The 14921-nt window shown below is 42.6% G+C and overlaps 1 protein-coding gene across 2 annotated transcripts; it reads right to left on the minus strand.

Moving 5' to 3' along the window:
* Positions 1-1091: 1091 nt before the first annotated feature.
* On the minus strand, positions 1092-9928 carry zbtb22a (zinc finger and BTB domain containing 22a). Of its 2 annotated transcripts, XM_072674300.1 has the most exons (5): positions 9773-9928; positions 9161-9255; positions 5435-5664; positions 3354-4077; positions 1092-3137 (listed from the first exon to the last, which is right to left on the minus strand). In XM_072674300.1, exons 3-5 carry the CDS (start codon positions 5657-5659, stop codon positions 2053-2055), a joined length of 2034 nt encoding a protein of 677 aa, XP_072530401.1. In that variant the 5' UTR covers positions 5660-5664; positions 9161-9255; positions 9773-9928; the 3' UTR covers positions 1092-2052. The 2 variants fall into 2 exon arrangements, with proteins under 2 accessions (XP_072530401.1, XP_072530400.1); XM_072674299.1 differs by lacking the exon at positions 9161-9255.
* Positions 9929-14921: the final 4993 nt, after the last annotated feature.

Raw genomic sequence — 14921 nt, forward strand, 5'->3', positions numbered from 1 at the left:
AATAATTCAAAGATACCTCTAAGCTTTAGACATTACTAAGCACAAGTCAATAAGGGGACCATAGTACACTGCTATTCACCCAAGTATTCTCTGAAGAGGTGGGTCTTCAGTCTGGGTTTGAAGACAGCGAGCGACTCGGCCGTTCAATCACCCAGGGGAAGCTCGTTCCACCACTTTGGTGCAGGACAGAAAAAAGCCTGGATGCTTGTCTTCCGTGGATTTTGAGGGATGGTGGGTCGAGCCGAGCCGTACTTGAAGCTGGAAGGGCTCTTGGTGCGGATCGGCTTTTGACCATTGCCATCAAGTACGGAGGGGCTGGTCCGTTCTTGGCTTTGTAGACCAGAGTCAGGGTTTTGAATCTGATGCGGGCAGCAGCTACAGGAAGCCAGTGAAGAGAACGCAGCAGTGGAGTGACATGGCTGAATTTATGAACGTTGAAGACGACCTGTGCTGCTGCATTCTGGATGAGTTGCAGGGGTCTGATGGTGCGTAAAGGAAGACCAGCCAGAAGAGAGTTGCAGTAGTCAAGTCTGGAAATGACGAGAGACTGAACAAGCCTCTCAAGAGAGGAAGGGTCTAATTCTCCGGATGTTGTACAGGAGAAATCTGCAGGGCTTGAGAACCATAGCTGATCATCCATGACTACACCAAGGCTTCGAGCTTCTGTAGAAGGAGTGACCAGTGAGTTCTCATGTGTATGTGTTTAGTTATAGTAGCTTCATCTCCATATTGGTCAAATGAAGCTCAAATACGTCCATCCGTTTAAATATGTTCAAAAAGACCTCTCAGTTGACATAACTTCCTACATTATCTTTATGTGTCGGAAAATTCTTTATTTATACACGTCACTTGGATTCATACAAATTCTGAACATTTAGCACTAAAGCTCTGCCAGCACTCCCTCAGAGGGAAACGAATGGGAACTGCATATGAAGCTACACAAAGCAAAGCCCGTTTTAAGGCCCAGGCGACACATTTTACACCCAAATAACACACATTTCATGTACATCCGTGTACACGATATGTGGCACAATAAAAGGACATTGATTTCTCCATATGGATGGTCTAAGCTAACATCTGTGAGTTGTTTAGGTTCACACGACTTTAAAGTAGCAAGTGCTTAACAGAATACTTGAAGCCTGTGTTTAAATTTGTTAAACATCTACCTGGTTAAAGAAAACCAACACTTTAGAAAACAAAGCATGTCTGGGTACATGAACACTTTCCAAAACGTTCCATATACAAATACCCCAGGTACACTGTGGACAGCTTTCTCTCTTCTTGTAGATTCATGTGTTAATCCATTAAGGCCAATGGCAGCAGCAACATCAATCAACTGTTTGACAGCAATCATATCGACAATCAGTCATTCATCTTGTGTAGGTCAAGTATCAGAGTGAATGTATTGTGGTTAGTTGTACTATCTAGCCTTGCCGTCAGACGATGTCCAGCTTGCATTTTTACGGTCAGTCCAGCAGCTGAGATACTTCACCTGTACCTGTTTTGTAGGACACATACAGTTCATTCACGTGGCTTTTATTCAAACGACCCTCCCCTTCATGCAGTGTTAAACTAAAAACTTTAAGTTAAAAAGATCAAAAGGACCAGATGTGCTACTTACAGCCTAAACATGACCAGATGTGCTACGTGCAGGCTTGTTCCTGCAGGTCAAGCATTATGACTTTATTTTCAGCGACTAAGCCGACACTACGGAGGCTTTTTAGTGAACTGAATGGTATCGTCAGCCCAGACATAAGCACCCACTCTAAAAATCCTAAAAATAAAAAAGAGACCATCATAGACCAAGATCTTTGAAAGAACTGGCCATCTTACCCAGCTGGATTGTCAATTCCGGATTGTTGGACAGGGTCCTGGACTGTGTGATCACTGGCTTTTTCATTGGCTGCATCCACTCTAGGAGACGATAACTGTGGACAACTTTGGAAAACCTGCCCCCTAGTGAGCCTGGACTAGGACACTGAAATTAGATGCTGACCTCGGATCAGCTCGCAGATGGAGAGGTTTGATTAGAACAGCAGGTTTCTCCTTCTCTCATGTGTACCTGCCTCCATCTTCCTCCTTCAAGACCTGCTCCATCAGAGCTCTGTGCTGTCCCGAAACTCTCCCCACTAAACCCTCCATGCAGCCTTCGTTTGCCTGTCCCTCTCCCTGCTCCATCTTTACCTGGCCCTGCCCATCACACAAGTAAGCTCCGTACTCAAACCCTGCCTCGTCCTGCTCTGGCTCGGCCTCATTGCCATCTGCAAGCACATCGACGTCATCGTGTTGCCCAGAAGTGGCTGCCTTGGCGGCGAGGCGCTGACACCGTGCCTGGTGCTTTAGGTAGCTGTCCCTCCAGACGATCTTCTTGCCACAGAGTGCGCACTCGTATGGGCGCAGGCCGCCATGGGTCTTCACATGCTTGGTTAGGTGGTGCTTCATCTTAAAGCTCTTGGCGCATACAGGGCAGGCGAAGGGTCGCAGGTTCAGGTGCTGCATTTTCACGTGGCGGTCACGCATGCTCTTCAGAGTGAAGGCCTTGCCACAGTGACAGAAGTGCACTTTGCCCGTGTAGGGCGCCCCGGCCAGGGACGGGGGGGAGGAGGAGGAGGGGATGGGAGAGGAGGAAGGAGGGAGAGAGGAAGAGTGTGACGGGGGAGAGAGCGCTCCGGATGTCCAGGTCAGCTCTGAAGGTCCCAGCACAAAGTCGCCCCCACTGCCGCCACCACCTGGTGACACCGGCAGCAAAGGCCTTTGGGACACCTGTCCTGTGCCTTCCTCAATCTCGTCATACGTCTCTCCCTCAAAACCTGCCTCAGCAAATCGGCTGAAGTCCATCTCTTCCTCCACTTCGTCCTCATCGTCTTTTGCTCTGGAGTGATCTTCCAGCAACCTGCCGCCAGGCTGAACGTACGGACCTGCCGGCCACTCAGCCGCAGGCTGCCACTGAGGGCGCGAAGAGGGCCCGGGAAGAAGAGGAGGGGCACTTCCTGAGGCGACGAGCGCTCCCTGCGGGTCATTGGCATGAACCTGAGCTGACAGAAACCCTTCCTCTTGCTGTCTGTCTCTCTCTGCACTTTCTCTCTCTCCCTCTCTCTCTCCCTCCTCTTTGAGAGTTGCCCCTGAGCCACAGCCTCCTGAGAGAGAGAGAGAAGAGCAGAGAAGAGACGGTCAAACAAAGACACAGACACACACAGACATACGGTGCAGAACATTGTCAGAATGGGGGACGCTCCCTCTTAAAGATCAGGGGGCAGCGCTTGATGCTGCTGCTTTGCGAGAGAGAGAGAGCTCCCACCCCCCACCCCGGTCGGACGGAAGTTAAACAGCAGTGATGCAGACGCTCCACTCACCGGCGCCACGCTCCTCCAACTCCACCTTCACTCTCTCCTCCTCCAACTCCTCCCCTACACCTTCATCTGCCTCCATCCACCTCTCCCCTCGCCTCCTCTCCTCCTCCTCCTCATCCCTCATCCCTCGCTCCCTGCTATCCTGCACTCCCCGGAGGCGGGCACGGACTCTGTGTCTATCGTTGGCAGCAGCGCTGCTGCTGGTCATCCAGAGGCTCTCAGGGCTGCAGGGCTGATCTCCGTCCCCGGTGGGGCTGCAGTTGGAAGGAGGAGATTCGGGTCTGTTTTGGGAGGGGAGAGAGAGCCTGGACCTCCCCCATCTGCCCTGCTGGAGCTGCTGTGGCCTCCTCCAGGTGGCCAGAGGAGGCAGAGTGCCATGGTCCCCTGTAAGGGGTTTCCTCTCCTGGGCAGGTCCACGCTCTCCCTGACTCCGCTCGCGCTCCTCAGGGTCTGTCAGGCAGCAGTCCGAGCTGCTGGGAGACTGGTGCCTGGAGGAGCTGGCTTCCCCAGGGCTGACCTGGGTCAGAGGCCGTGACCTCTTAAGGATGTCCGTGCACTTATCCACGATGTGCCACATCTGAAGGAAGCTGGCCACCGTGACGTAGTTGACGATGTCGTCGCGCACAATGCTCAGCTGACCCGTATAGGCGGAGTTCAGGACGCTCTCGAAGGCCAGGGGGTCCATAACTGACGGCAGAGACACCGTGGTGACATTCTTCAGCAAAACCTGGACAAAATAGAAATACAGTCTTTTACAAAGGCTCAGGAACTCCTTGTCTATTCATACTTTCAGTACACATCCTTTACACAGAACTTGCCGATTCTATAACTGATGAATCCAATTTGACATTTTACATCAATTGACATGTTACATCACATTTAATATCAGGGATGTTTCTTATCCCCAAAGTCTTTTAATGCTAAATATTGGCTGATACCAATCTGATCTTTGTGTTACTATAAAAAAAAAACACAGCCCTATAACTTAGGTAAGATGTGCTAATACACACAGAACCAAAGAAAGGCATGTGGTTCTCTTGCTGGTCAAACAGAGCATTTCCATGACAGTTTGGTTTTTAACCAAGCGTAATTCAGGAGTAAAGACGGGATGGAGATAACGAACTAAAATTGCTTACAACTACAAACAAACTGGGAGGTTTTGACAAAAACATCAGAAAATAAACATTTTCTAAACGAGTGGTTTTAATCCTCCTCTTCTGACACATTAATGAACAAACTCTTTACCTGTGGCTCTATGTGCCATGTGTTGTTGCTGTGTCACGTTTACAGCAAGGCTCTAAGCTAAAGTTTTCCTTTTCCCAGAACTTTCTGTTCTACCTCAATGCAGCATTTACATTCTGCTGTTGAAATCTACACACTCTAAGTAAAGCACTATTTAAGGTGAAATGGAGAGTTAGCATTAGACGCCAACTGTAGCTTTTGTTTTGGCTGAAACTGGTAATGTAACCACACTTATCAGATCTATTATGTAAAATAAAGTGGTTTTGTTTTCTTCACTGAAATAATGTCACAGATGAACTGTCTAGGGTAGTTTTTGAAAAATAAATAAATAAATAAATAAATAAATCAGCAGCTGAGGATCAGGTCTATTAATAGTGCCAGCTGGCCTTTTTGCTACAGCAAACCTAAAGATCAGGACATGACTATTTATTATAAAGGTTTTATAAAACATTTGTTTAGTATAAAATAAAGACAATCTCTATACAGTTTATTGCATTTTACTTGCAAAGTATTTTTAGTCTTCATTAAACCGACTGTGTCTAAGGACCATTCAGGTCCCAGTTCCTTTAAAATGCAGTCTGCAGTCTTGTCATTTTGTGTGTGTGTGTGTGTGTGTGTGTCTCACTCTGGGCTGACATCTGTTGTTGTTTGTCGAGTACTAATGTGAAATAACTGTTTTATGGTGGAGTGAATATCCTAGGTTTTGGGTTTCTATAGCCTGTAGGTATACAGACAAACATAAGCACACGGATCTGATGCCAAATTATTATCTAAATAAATACTGAAAGGGCCTAATTCTGCTAAACTTAGGGATGCATAACCGAAACTGGCTGGATGTGTACCTGATCATGGAAATAAGGGGAGGAAGCTGCCAACACACAGCGATGTGCCCTGAACACCTGGCCCTGGACCTGGATGGACAGATCACACAGTCGGCCCTCCTCTCGCTGCCGGTTCAGGTTATCCAGCACCGACGCTCGCACGTTGGGGAAACATACTTGGACCACTGAGCCAGTGGGAGTACCACCACCACCACCACCACCACCACTGCTCAACACCTTATCCATCACACCTGGAGGGGAAAGGAACAGTACAGCTCCCAACGTTAAATATTAACAGTTAGTCAAAAATAACTGAACAAATATTGTGGGGTTTTTTTGGTATTCAATGTGTGTGTGCACATCAATCCTGTGTAGCTCCTCTTCTAGACCGGATGCCTGTCTGATCATGTTTGTCACTGTCATTTTTTAATAAAAATTTAGTAAATAAGCTACAGTCCATTTTTTTTATTGCTGTTTTTCTTTGGATTGGATTTTGTTCTCCAAACATTTCTCATGAAAGTCCCACTAGCTGTCAGTGGTGTTTTGAAACTGCTGACTGTGACGTTCATAACATCACCTGAACTTCCTCACTGTTCTACACACTACAATCACTTCTTGTTGGGGATGAGAAGGGTGGATTTTTTTGAATACATCAAATACATCAGCTAAACATCATAAATATCATAATATGACATATAAGCATCAGGGTAATTGTTTTTGACTGTCAGTATAAATACATTGTCACGATCAACAAACTATTATATATTTCCCCATGGGCTGATAGAAATGCTGTAATTTTCTCCTGTAAAGTCACATTTGGGGTAAAATTGATACAGTATTGCAAAATGTTACATAGCAATACTTCGTTATATTGTTATATAGGTTATATTTTCTACATATATATATATATATATATATATATATATATATATATATATATATACACACACATATACATATATACATATACATATATATATATATATATATATATATATACACACACACACACACACACACACACACTTAGGTAATATATACACTTATACATATACAGAATATATATACACACAGCTGAAAAGGGTTAGTTTATATAATCTCTTATACTTTCACATCTAAACTTTACAATGCAATAAAAAAAACGGGTGTAAAAAATATATATAACGTAGAATATAAGAATATAACAAAGCATTGCTATGTAACATTTTGCAATATTGTATCGATTTTTAATGAATACTTTAAATATTTAAAGACTGGTGGTTCATGTAGAGCTGTGATTAAACCTAGATGACTATATAGCAGTGGTGTAATCTTCAGATCCCACTGTTCCGACTGGATAAAAAGTAAACTGTTTCACTGATTGTATGCAGATGATGGTGTGTTTTTATACTATGACAGTTTTATATATAAGCAACATATTGCCTTGCTGACAAGATCAAGAGCTTGCAATATTTTTGACTTGTAATCCCCATGTCATATTGCCACGTTCTAGCCAATACACAGCCCTACCAAAAACCACAGTAGACTGAGTGCAACTTGTAGCAGCGAGGAGTACGACCACTTACAGGAAAACGAGAACATACTAATGGGCATGTCACAACAATTATAAGATCAACTTATCGTATAATATATGAACATACTCTCAATAATTTCTGCAGACCTTTAAATCATCCACTGTGTCTTTACAATTACATTTATGGCATTTAGCAGATGCTCTTAACCAAATGCCTTTGGGGATACTAGCAATACACTGATACCACCTTTTCCCTTTTAAGATACCAGATTTTAAGCTGATACTGATTACCCATACCAATATCAACTCTGACTTAAATAATGGATAGACAGCTAAAAATACTGATGTTTATAGTGTTCCACTTTTAGAGGTTGTACTTTTTTATACCACATCCCAAATAAGATATAATTTAAAAGAACAGCATGTACTGGTTGAGGAACTGCACATTTGAAATGTTTCAGAGCTATGAAAAAAATAAACTTTGCCACAATGCAGAAACACCTGCAGGTCAGGAAGCATAATCTTGCTAAGCTTCACCAAACAGCTTTTAACTGATGTTAAAAATTCACATTTCAGAAAAGAAAACACCAGTTTAGAAACAGAAAGTGCAGCAATTTTACATTAGGGTCTCTGTGTAAAAAGGTTATAAACTTCAGTGTGTGGCTTTTAAACAAGCTGCCATTAATTATTATTATTATTTATTATTAATAACAGCATAATATAGCACTTTGTATACATATATACATTAGAATGCTTCACAGTATGAAATAAAATGCCTAAAAAGTAACCAATAAAAAATATAACAGTATAATAAAATCGGCTAAAAACACAAATAATAAAATTATAATTAAAAATACTCAACCAAAAAAAAAAAAAAAAAAAAAAACACACCACACGGAAACAGAAATGCTGTAAAGGCAAAAATTCTATCGAATGCCTGTTTACATTTACATTTATGGCATTTAGCAGACACTCTTATCCAGAGGGACTTTGGTTACTCGTATTACAGAGGAGAGCCAATGTAGTGTTAGGAGTCTTGCCCAGGGACTCTTATTGGTGTAGCGCAGCATAGTCACCCAGACCGGGTATCGAACCCTGGTCTCCCACATGGTGTTGTTGTAACGCAATGGTAGGTGGTGGTGTTATCTGTTGCGCAACACCAACCACTGTTTAATGGTAATAACAATCTGTGACAGTTTTTTTTACTGGTTGTTTAAACGTTTGCTTTCATAATAAAATATGCAAACAAAATGTTTTATTAAAAAAAAAACAAAAAGTAGGGTGCCAGTAAGCTTCATGTTATCGGTGCTCTCTATAGCCAATACTGATACTGTGTGTAAGGACTACACCAATCTGCTCATAAAATTAAAAATCTTCCAAACTATTATTAAACATTGCTATTTAAACAGGTGTAACATCATCATCATCATCATCATCACTATTATTATTATTATTATTATCATCATCACAGCAATTATATTACCATTATATCAGTGGTATATAAAAGGATTTAAAGGACAACAGTGTTGTTTATCATAATTATTTCTGGGACAGCGTTTCAGCGTGTCCTCCGAAAATAAAAGGTTATCGTGACTCTCTTACATAGTGCACCTGTTTCAGCATCGCTGCTGTTCTGCACACTTCAGCTAGATATTGATCAGACACCAAATATTACAAAGCAAGATTTGTATTTTTAATTATATTTTTATTTATATATTATATATATCATATTATTATTATTTAAAAAGTAAAGGTAAAGGTGCACGTATTTGTCACTGTACAGTGTACACTGTACAGCGAAATGTGTCCTCCGCATTTAACCCATCTGTGGTAGTGAACACACACTCACACACACTCACACACACACACTAGTGAACTAGGGGCAGTGAGTACACACACACACCCAGAGCGGTGGGCAGCCAACTCCAGCGCCCGGGGAGCAGAGAGGGTAAAGGGCCTTGCTCAAGGGCCCAACAGTGGCAGCTTGCCGAGCCCGGGAATCGAACCCACAACCCTGTTATCGACAGCCCGGTGCTCTAACCGCTGCATGAGGCATTTTCTGTCATACTGTAAAGCATTTTAAGCTGAATATGTATAAAAAGTGCTGTATTATTATTAATAATAATAATAATAATAATAAGAGTTAATGGCATATACATATGCATATCCAGTCATATGCAAAAGTTTTGGCACCCTCTAATAAAATGACACACCCTGCTGATTTTGTGACTGACCTATGAGCTGAAGCTGGCACCAGCACCAGAGCTGTTCCCACCAGGACCGGATCTGGACCCTCCAGGGTCAGAGCTGCCTCCCCCCTGGACTACAGCTGCAGTGTAAACGTTAGCATTCAGTCCTGACAGCCGTCAGAGAAACCCCCAGTACAGAAAGAGGGAAATCAGCCAGGCCAGCTAACTGGTAGCTCCGTTAAACTAAAGCCCACATGCAGGTCGTGCTGAAGTACAGCTCAGCTTTAATAACAGCGGCCAGAGCTGTACCCTGGAAGGCAGCGCGCTCGCTAGCTCGCTAGCACTAGCTAGCCTCCTAGCCGGCTATCACGGTCTTCACGCCTTGTCTTTCTGTCAGTTTCAGGTTTCTGTCCACCCTACAGTGTAGATACGACCTCTGGCGACCTCTGACATGCTTGTGAGCGCTGGATTAGACGGAGCTGTTGTCTGAAACGCAGCTGAATTTGGCATCTCCGTCGAGTTTTCCGGTCCACCTTAAATAGCGCTGCAGCCACGGTCGGGCCCCTTCAGGCGCCAGAGTGGAACTGCTGCATTATTTAAGGTGGACCGGATAATTGCAGTGAGAAGCGCTACAGGAAGGAAAAAGACAAGACTTACCCCAAAATACACACGGATACGGGTCTACACGGTCTACTGGTGGCGGCTAGAGCTTCTTAAATATCTGGTTAAACTGGGTAAGGTGGTTTTTCATTTAGAGGAGACCCAGGAGCTCTTCTCTCCCTCACTCAGCTCAACCTGCCCTGCGATGAGCTCTTCTTCAGGTGCGTGTCAACGGTGATTCACCACCAGTCCTTAAAGCAGAATACTGCCCCCTACCATTAGAGCAGGGCTGCTTCAACATACAGCAGGGACGATGAATACCTTGTTATAGTAATAATAATAATAATAATAATAATAATAATAATAATAATAATGGGTTAATAGGTTGGCTGCCCACCGCTCTGGGTGTGTGTGTGTACTCACTGCCCCTAGTTCACTAGTGTGTGTGTGTGTGTGCTCAACCCCAGACGGGTTATATGCGAAGAACACATTTCGCTGTACATTGTACAGTGACAAATACGTGCATCTTTACCTTTTAATAATAATATTAATAATAATAATAATTTTATAATTCAATTTTATAATTTGTAATACTTTTATACAAGCAACCATCTCCTTTCCAGCACCTACTGTCTGTAAACTGACAGGTGCAAGTTGTAACTTGCAATGATTCAGTAACCAGATGAGCTTTACAACATAAATACCTAGAAATACTTAGTGTAATTAGTGTAAACCAGCAGGTCAGACTAAACAGACTGGTATGACCAAGCTGGTCAATGTGCTTGACCAGCATGACCAGCATGGTGCAGTGAGCACACACACCCAAAGCAGTGGGCAGCCAACTCCAGCACCCGGAGACAAGAAAGAGTGAGGGGCTTTGCTCAAGGGCCCAACAGTGGCAGCTTGCAGAGCCCAGAAATCAGACCCACAACCCTGTCATCAATAGGCCAGAGCTCTAACCGCTGAGCCACCACTGCCTGTTGACCAGTTCAGCTCATGACCAGCATAGGGTATGTTGGTATGTGATGGCTTAGCTGGTCAACCAGCATGACTGAGCTGACCAATCTAGTCGACCAGTATAACCTGTGTGATGACCAGCTTGGTTACATTTGTCATGCTCATATGCCGTACTGGTAAATAGCTTAACCAGCTGGTTGACGAGCGTGGGGTATGTTTTCACCTGGATGATCAGATTTTCAACCACACTGACAATCAAAGACAAGCAGCAGAAACTGGTCTTGAGCTGGACTTTTCAGCAGGGAAGAGACTGTGTCAAACAGAACTGGAGCCAGGCCTTCAGTTCAGGCCTCAGAAAAACCCAGCTGTATGACAATCCTAATCCTATGAGATCAGTTAAATACGTTTACTACTAGTTTAAAGCAAGCATGCTGAATTCAACTGAACCAAGATTACAGACAGGTCTTTTTTCAATTCTCAGAAATCATTAGGCCTTCTCTGAAGACCTAGCAGGCTCAGAAGGTTCCCCACTGGGGCAAATGGACTTCCTCCTGGGAGGCTTAGTTGTAACCACACCCAGCTGCCTGCCAGGTTAATTACACGGGGCAAAATAAACCACCGAGGAGGCACAACATTTTTCACCCTGTGGACGGCTAATAAGTAAGTAATATTAGGCTAATAGGCTGTTTAGCATCAGTGCTAACTCAGTTCACTAGGACTAGACTTGCCTCATATGGATTTAAAGCACAGACCCTAAATGTTTAGCTATGTTTAAATCTTACCATTGAATAGCCAGCTTTATGTAGGGTGTAGTGTAGCACTGCAGGAGGGAGACAGCGTGGGAAACTTCATAAACACTGAAAGGAAAATGTCTTTGTTGTCTAAAGAGAAATGAAAGCAGGTCACAGCTTTGTATTAAGGGAATATCACTGATTCCCTGAACTTGGATCCTGAGTGATGCCATAATTTCTTAAGTAACTGTATTATTACTCCATGCAAGAAATCACCTCGTGGAGTCTCATTGATCATGAGAAAGGTTAAAAATCAGCCAAGAACTACATGGGAGGAGCTGGTTAATGATCTCAAAGCAGCTCGGAAAACAGTCTCCAAAAAAACCCAGGCTCATGTCTCACGCCTCAAGTTCACCAATTTAGATATTAATGACTCGGAGAGAGACTGGGAGAAGGTGCTGTGGTCAGACGAGACCAAAATTGAGCTCTTTGGCCTCAACTCAACTCGACGTGTTTGGAGGAAGAACAATACAGAATATGACCCTAAGAACACCATCCCCACCGTCAAGCATGGTGGTGGATATTGGATATTATGTTTTGGGGGTGTTTTTTGCAGAGAGGAGTGGGCCAAAATTACTCCTGAAGTGTGTTCAAACCTTATAAAAAACTACAAGAAACGTCTGACTGCTGTGCTTGCCAACAAGGGTTTTGCCACCAAGTATTAAATTATGTTTTACTAGGGGGTCAAATACTTATTTTCTTCAATGAAATTCAAGTTAATTTTTATTTCTCATTTCATGTAATTTTCTCAGTTTTTCTTTTGATATTCTATGTGTCACAGTTAAAATAAAACTGGCATAAAATTATGAGACGTTTCATTTATTTATTTGTATTAAAACTTTTAAAGTCAGTGGAGGGTCAAATACTTATTTCCTCCACTGTATATATATAGAATATGTATAAGAAGTAGTACACAGCCTACACACAAGTTAAAGCATGGCAAAGGCACAGAGTAACCAATTGTAACTAATGTACTTAAGTACCCCCAAAATCCTGCCAGTAACCTGCATGAAAGTTGAGTCAAGTGGGCGGTGCACCTGCCACTGTGCAGAGCTCCTTACAAAAAATAATCTAAAAGAAAGCGTCACAACAAGAAAACCTACATTTGTCCCAAACTCAGCGTTTAAAGTCTGCTACAGAACATCTAACAAAGGCCAGACAAAGGCACACCTTGCCAACTGTGAAGCCGTTGGGGGATCTATCATGATTTGGGGTTGTCTTGCCACCAGTTGCACTGGCAGTATTGCACAAGTGGAGGACCAATGAATTCCACAAAGCACCAGCAAATCCTGGATGCAAATGTCAAACTATCTGCAACTATCTCGAGGAACATGGCATCTCAAATCCAGCATGGGCTACCTGGAGAGCCATAAACTGGAGCTTTTGGAGCTTAATCTAAACATTATAGGACGTTTCTGAATAGATCTTAAACGAGCTGTGCAGCAAGATGACCCAAATTCACTGGCACGTGTTAGTCAGTCATGATGTTGTGCTCAACCGAGAACTGGTGAGGCCACAAGTGTGGTGGTTACAGATTTGTGATTTGTGGCTTTGTAGCATAGATTGGGACATAACAGAACACCTTCAAAGCTGACTCAGATATTTGCTTCAACTGAACTGGAAACATGGCGACCCGGAAATGTGACAACCTAATGCACAGCAGTGAGCGGTAATTGAAGCCTAGCAAACCAGTATCATCAGAATCAACAGTATCATCATCAACACATATGTAATGGTACTGTTTTCAAAAAGCTGGTGTACCAACTTTACTGTACCAAGACTCTGAATGTAATTGCAGACTAGTGGATTTTCAAATATATACGTTATACATGTGTTAAAGACATTTAGGAGAAACACTAACTCTGTTGTATTTGTTTAAGTGATAGTTTTGGTGATTATTTTTAATTTTAAGATTGTTAATGCCTGGCTATTGGAGTTAAGCAGTTTCACAGTAATTGGTATATCTATTTTCTTTTAAATACAGTTTTTAAGTACATGTTCAACAACTGAAGCTGAAGCCGGATCTTCTCTTTAGCTTACATCTGTGTCTGCTTTCACTTCTGCTGAGAGGAAACGTGGTTTGTACTGTGCCTATGGATGTACAACTGACACAACCAAGACAACCAGGTCTAATCAGTATCAGTGAAACCTGAGTGTGCTGTAGACAATAATTACAACGTGTTGAGCAGATGTCTTTATTTGACAAATCAATTTGTCTACAAGTACAGAAAATGTAAAGAGACTGCAAGCGTTCTGTCATCATTGTCTTGTCTTCTACGTAGTCCAGGCATGCAGGTGTTCAGCCTCAAGCCTTTAGCTTCAAGATCACAGAGGTGGGTTGAGTAATCTGGGGTCGTAGCGCATACTTGCAGGCTCCTATCGCTGTACTTGCAAGCCATCTCTTCGCCAAATCAGCATGCTGCCCGTCATTATTCGTATGTTGAGCTGAGCACAGCTATAAAAAGCCGCGGTTCTGCATTAAATGCCAAAATCTTTGTTCCATATTGTGAACTTGAGAAATTCATCCATGCTGATCATTCTCTAGTCTTAGAAAATCTAATTTGTCTAAGGGTTATTTTTCCAGCAGGGGATTAAAAGAGGTCCTTAGGAGCATATACTTCTGCACCACACCCATACTCCATACTAGGACTATCAGTACTGAAGGATCCACGATAAACACCAATTAATTTTCTATTGCAGAAAACAGGGGAGCCACTGTCCCCATATCTACCTGCTTTAGACAATATGAATTCGGCCTCACTCATATGAGGCTCCCTATTTGGATTTAGGCGAATGACTCTACATTCCTGCTTTTGAAAATGTCTAGAGTCTGTTAATGTATAAAAATATACATGATCATCTTCATGAACGTTTCCTATCTGGTTTTGTAATCCGTTTAAGAAAGGCCTGATCCGCAGTTTAAGAAAGGCCTGATCTCTGTCTGGGTAAGTGTTGCAACATTTACTGAATTGGGCTTCATAAGCTACCAAACCTTTTTTGGTGGGAAAGAGGACAAGTATGGTTGAATTATACTGTTCTTTTAGAACATGATGTGCGGTAAGGACCCACCCGTCTCCGTAGTAGGCCCCTAAACCACTAATAATGACTTCTTTATCATTCATTATTTTTAGAATGCATGGAGTATCAGTTGTTATTTGTAGTTTATTGGGAATAAATGGTGTAATTGTTTTGTTTTCATAATAAATGGGTCCATTTGACATGTAGTAGTAGAATAGTAGTTGATCTCCAAAAAAACTTTGAATCATTTTCAAACAATGAATCATTTTAGAAACTTAGAAATATCACAAAGGGATAGGATGAACTGTGGAATGTATAAATAAATATAGTTGAAGTATTGCAAAATTAGTTTACAAATTTAAGTTGCTTCAATTAGCTTGATGTTAAGTTGATGTCAGGTTAAAATGATGGAATCCTGTAAAAACAGAAATAATAAGACT

Source organism: Salminus brasiliensis, chromosome 2 (genome assembly GCF_030463535.1).
Source record: "Salminus brasiliensis chromosome 2, fSalBra1.hap2, whole genome shotgun sequence".
Classification (NCBI taxonomy): domain Eukaryota; kingdom Metazoa; phylum Chordata; class Actinopteri; order Characiformes; family Bryconidae; genus Salminus; species Salminus brasiliensis.